This window comes from Podarcis liolepis (genome assembly GCF_965112155.1).
Source record: "Podarcis liolepis genome assembly, chromosome: 8".
Classification (NCBI taxonomy): domain Eukaryota; kingdom Metazoa; phylum Chordata; class Lepidosauria; order Squamata; family Lacertidae; genus Podarcis; species Podarcis liolepis.
In genome coordinates this window covers 25,815,443-25,820,643 of record NC_139560.1, presented here as the reverse complement: position 1 = coordinate 25,820,643, position 5,201 = coordinate 25,815,443, and the positions used below count along the sequence as shown (strand labels likewise).

The following is a 5,201-nucleotide window of genomic DNA, read 5'->3' as shown; positions in this document are numbered from 1 at the left end:
TACCATACCAAGCTGCAACATTTCCTTATAATGCAGAATTTGTACATTGGTTTAAACAAGAGCCACCCCAAGTGCGCTGAAGCAGAATCTCTCCCCCCCCCCACATGTAGGTTATCAGTTTTGCAATTAAAACTTAATTGAACATCTTATCAAGCTTTGCCAGTCCTTAAAAAAAGTATTCACTGGCCCCTTTTGTAAAGAGAGAGTAAATTACAAAAGGATGCATTTAATTTTTTTTACCCATTTACCTTCAGATGAGACCATATTGACAAGGTACCCATCAAAGTCAGATTTGTCCAGAATTGTAGTGGTAAAGGCCTGGCAATCCTGTTGAACCATCAAATCTACATTTGCTACTGGAATTTTCAATGAGTAATCATTGGAGTAATCAATGGAGTATCATTAAGGCCAGAAGGAAATAAGTCATGGGTTCGCACTACTAGTTTACCACCTGGCTGGCTAAAAAAATAATTGGCAAAAAATAGCAAGGTAAATATACATGTGTTCTATGTTTAACACTCTTATTTATTTAGTAGTAGCAGCCATTACATATGACTTTTTGCATAATTATTACTCGTTTGTTGGGTAGGATCCTATCATCTTCTATCCCTCATCTTCTGCAAAGGGAAGGGCTATCACATTCTTGCAGCATCTACCAATCATTTGTGTGCACAGATAGTTCTAGCAGCAAGTAAGCTATTCCTGTCATTGCTTCCATTTTCTTTTCTAAAACTCTAAGTAGTAGTAATCTTAACATAGCCCTTCTTTTATTGCAAAGCATTAGAGCATGAGGCAAGTACATTTTCATAGCTTTATTGCCTTCCATTTTCTTCTTGACACAATCACCATCTACTACAAAGAAGCAGATTTTGTTTGCAATTGTGACACAGAGGCAAGAGGTGGAATAGCATGCTTTAGTTCATTTGTATCTTGATGCCGAGTAATCCAGGGCAAATGTCTTAATGTGAGAAGTGTTCCGAGGACATTTGGTTTAATTGGCATCTAGGGAAGGCCATTCTTATCTCACTAACATGAATGAGCAGCCTCCTCCTGATGGCAGTGGATCTGGATTGGGTCCAAGATTCCTGCATCTCAATATTACCGTAATCAAGAAAAAAACTGCTGCAATGAGAGCTACATCATCCTTTCTGTTCTTACCACAAAAGTGGGCAGGGGAGGGAGATGGGGTGAGAATAAGGGGATGCAAACACACACACACACACACACACACACACACACACCCTTTATAGTATTCTAAATTTTCAGTGGTTGCATCAAATAAACTAGAATGTGTACATTCCAAGAACAAAACTACAAAAAGGAACAAGAGGATTTCCGAGCCTGGAAGAATGTTGCTGGCAAACAAAGGGACTGAGTTGCCTTCAGAGACTTTTGTAACCAGCTCTTTGCATCACACAGCCCAGGTTTAGTCCCAACCCCCATACTCCCTCGCCCACCTCGTGAAGGCTTCACAGAAGAGGAAACAATTGATCATATATACAATAAATACAGCAAGTGGGAACACTAAACCACTCTAGTGCAAAGACGACAGAACACAGAATTTCTTTTTCATATAAAAGTCTACCACGTTTATTCAATACAGACATATTAAAGACAAGTCCTGAAAACCAGGAACACAACTCCAACACTCCGTTACGAAGTGTATATATATTTATATTTTGTCAACAGCCGCTTCTGCTGATTGAGCCATTGAGGTTCTGTGTGTATTTATTCATTTTTATTTTTTTACTTTTAATTTTAAAAAGCTCATTTTTAGCTACCTTCTGTGAACAATGTGCCTCTTCGCCCTCAGCCTCTCACTGCATGTTAGCCAACCACTTTCCAGCATGAATATTCACATTTTTAAACGGCTACATACAGCCGCAAAACAGATTTATGTAAAAGATAAAAATGGTGAAAGCCCCGAGTCTCCAAAAAGTGAATTCACACATAATGCAAATGGTTCCAGTTGAGTCAATCCAAAACAAGAGGCAACGTTTCTTTTCTCTCTTTTTTGTACGAGGATTGACTCACAAGGGAAATTTGGGGATCATAGACGGTGTAAAAGAGGCAAACCAAATACCCTTGGCTGGCCAGAGCCCCAGAAATTTGCTTATGACTGGCGGGGAGGGGGGGGGAGATTTCTTAGAAAGACGGCTGTAACATGACCTCCTTTCTCAGAATCCTGTTTGTAGGGAGAGGAGGAGCTTTGAGAGAGAGAGAAAAGGGGGGGGGGGGGGAGAGAAAAGCACAACAACTCGGATGGCAACGTGTGCGTCCTCAGGAGACTCCCAGCCGTTACAAAACACACAGGGTTCGCCCACAGCGCAGTCAAAACAAGCTCGGATAGGATTACGATCTCCAACTGCCTGGGGAACGCAACATGAACAAACAGAGCCTGGACGGGAAAGGCAGAAAGGGGTGACCTTGGCAGAAAAGGGTGGGGGGCGCAGCTCTTCAAACCAATTCATATTTGCATTCAATAGTGTACTGGCTCCACCCTCCCTTTCCAATAGAAAACATCTGGCATGCCTTTACTGTTCAGCACCCCTCGTCCGCCCCCCCTCAAACAACACACCGGCGTGTGCGTAAAAATGATTCCACACTAAATAATGCCATGCGGGATGGTCCCTTTTTTTTTTTTTTTTGCTCGCCCCCCCCACCTCCAAAAAAGAGCAGGCTACTGCGGCGGTGGGGCACAAGCGTTCAGACGGAAAGCACAAATCCTGGCGCAGGAGGCAGGTTCGGGTCATCTTGGCTGGCTCTTAGCTGGTCGACGGGAAAGGCTGCGAGGGCAACCGTCCAGGGCTGCATAGCACCACAATTTTCTTAATCAAGAGAGAACAGTGAGTCAGTAGCAGCCGTGGCTTCGTCCATAACGACGAGCTACAAAGAATAATAATCGTTCAGTGTCTCGTAGCAAATAGACAAGTCTGCTTCAAGTATATACGGCGCTGCCTCGATAATCCGCGTCTGGGGATTTGCAGTCGCACCTCGTCGCCGTCGCGTTTGGCCTGCCCCCCCCCCCCGCCATAAATCCCTAACTGTGTGTAGCGGAGAGGAAAAAGATGCAAAGCCCCATCCCATAGTCTGCCCCCTCGTGAAAGAGAGGGGGTCTGTCGGCGATCGGGAGGGCACGGCTGCATCGCGGACGGGCAGGGTGAGGGCGTCAGGGCCGGGGCTGCAAAGCGGAGACTCCGTACGCCGAGGCTGCCGCCGAATCTCCTTCTCCGCTGCTGCTGTGGCAGCAGCAGCTGCCGGTGGACGAAGCCGAGCCGGGGGACGCGGTGGCGGAGGAGGCCTCGGCCGGCGCCGTCGAGGGCGCCGTGGCCGCCAGCTGCAGCCGCCGGACGGCTTCTTTGATGAGGTTGCCGGACAGAATGAGTTCTTGGAGGAGCCGGTGCGGGTCGTCGTCCTCGTCGTCGTCGTCCTCGTCGCCCGCAGACAGCCGAGAGTGCTGCTGGCGCTGCTTCTTCCCGGCGCTCCGCAGCCAGCCCCGTCCGCACAGCTGCTTGGCCACCCGAGGGCTGCCCTCGCGGTCGGCGGCGCTGGGCGGGGACGGAGGCAACAGCAGCAGCGAGGCCGGGGACAGCGCGTGGGGCGGCCGCGGGTGGTGGTGGTGCAGCGAGGCTAAGAAGCCGAGCCCCCTCGGGGACGAGTAGGGGGCCGCCCGGTCGCGGCCCTGGCGCTTGGGGGGCAGGCGAGGGGCCGGCGGCGCGCGGCGCTGGGCGCTCAGCTGCAGCACCTCGCCCAGCTTGGCCACCAGCGCGTCCACTTCCTTGGAGCCGCTGCTCGCCCCGACGGCGCCGCCCGGCAGCGACACGGCGTGCTCCAGCAGCAGGAAGCGCTCTGCGCCCGCCCGCCGGCAAGGCATGGCAGCAGCCGGCTCCGCTCTCCTTTCCTCCGCTTGGCGCGCACGCTGCCGCCGCCGCCTCCGCTGCTCGTTCCGCAGCTACCAATGAGGCGCCCTCTCCGCTCGCTCGCTCTCTCGCTCTCAAAACGCTGTTGTTGCTGCTGCGGTTGGTTTGTAAACAATGGGTGACGCGGCCGCGGGCGCGTCCAACTGCTCCAGAAGCGAGGGGGGGAGCTCCGGCCCTTTTTGCCCACCTCGGCGGCCGTCGCTTCGCAGCCCAGGGTGGGGGCAGGCTAGCCGCAGCAAGGGCAGGCACGAAGGTGTCAGTGAGCGGGAGCGTGTGGTTTTTTTTTACCCCCCTCAGACACACCCCTGTACTGAGTGCGCTCAGGTGGACTCGCCCGCTTTTTCAAACGCCATCCTGTACAGTAGGGAGGCAGGGAGGAGGCGGGGCTGGCGTGACCGCCGCGGAGTCAGTGAGGTCAGAGCTCGACACGGCTACAAACCAGGCGGCGCGCGTACGCGCACGCGCAGTGCCGGCCACGCGCTCGAGACCTGCGGGGTTGGGGGAGGCCGTTGGGTGAGATACCTCAGTGGCCGCGCTCGCCCAGCGCCCTGGTCTCGCCATGGCCATCCAAATGCCTGTGAGAAGCCCACCAAGCAGAGCTAGTCGGGCTAGTAGCCCCTGAGGTGGTGGAGGCCGGCACTGCCTTCCCGGGAGAGCGAGTTCCATAGCTCAGGGCTGTCTCCACACTGACTGGCAGCGGCTGGTCAGGATTGCAGGCCAGCGGTCTCTCCTAGCCGGACCTGGATTTGACCCTGTGAATAGTTCAGTCGGTGGTGGTGGTGTTTAGTCGTTTAGTCGTGTCCGACTCTTCGTGACCCCATGGACCAGAGCATGCCAGGCACTCCTGTCTTCCACTGCCTCCCGCAGTTTGGTCAAACTCATGCTGGTAGCTTCGAGAACACCGTCCAACCATCTCGCCCTCTGTCGTCCCCTTCTCCTTGTGCCCTCAATCTTTCCCAACATCAGGGTCTTTTCCAGGGAGTCTTCTCTTCTCATGAGGTGGCCAAAGTACTGGAGCCTCAGCTTCAGGATCTGTCCTTCCAGTGAGCTCTCAGGGCTGATTTCCTTAAGAATGGATAGGTTTGATCTTCTTGCAGTCCATGGGACTCTCAAGAGTCTCCTCCAGCACCATAATTCAAAAGCATCAATTCTTCAGCGATCAGCCTTCTTTATGGTCCAGCTCTCACTTCCATACATCACTACTGGGAAAACCATGGCTTTAATTATACGGACCTTTGTTGGCAAGGTGATGTCTCTGCTTTTTAAGATGCTGTCTAGGTT

The 5,201-nt window shown here is 52.4% G+C and overlaps 1 protein-coding gene across 1 annotated transcript; it reads right to left on the bottom strand.

The window, feature by feature from the left end:
- Nucleotides 1–1,561: 1,561 nt before the first annotated feature.
- Nucleotides 1,562–4,302, bottom strand: LOC310713384 (GSK-3-binding protein-like). Its single transcript, XM_083517450.1, has one exon. The coding sequence runs from the start codon at nucleotides 3,872–3,874 to the stop codon at nucleotides 3,170–3,172; it is 705 nt and encodes a 234-aa protein (XP_083373576.1). The 5' UTR covers nucleotides 3,875–4,302; the 3' UTR covers nucleotides 1,562–3,169.
- Nucleotides 4,303–5,201: the final 899 nt, after the last annotated feature.

What these genes read in the sequence shown, in the direction of transcription:
- LOC310713384 (XM_083517450.1), bottom strand. Translation starts at nt 3,874, where the DNA reads ATGCCTTGCCGGCGGGCGGGCGCAGAGCGCTTCCTGCTGCTGGAGCAC.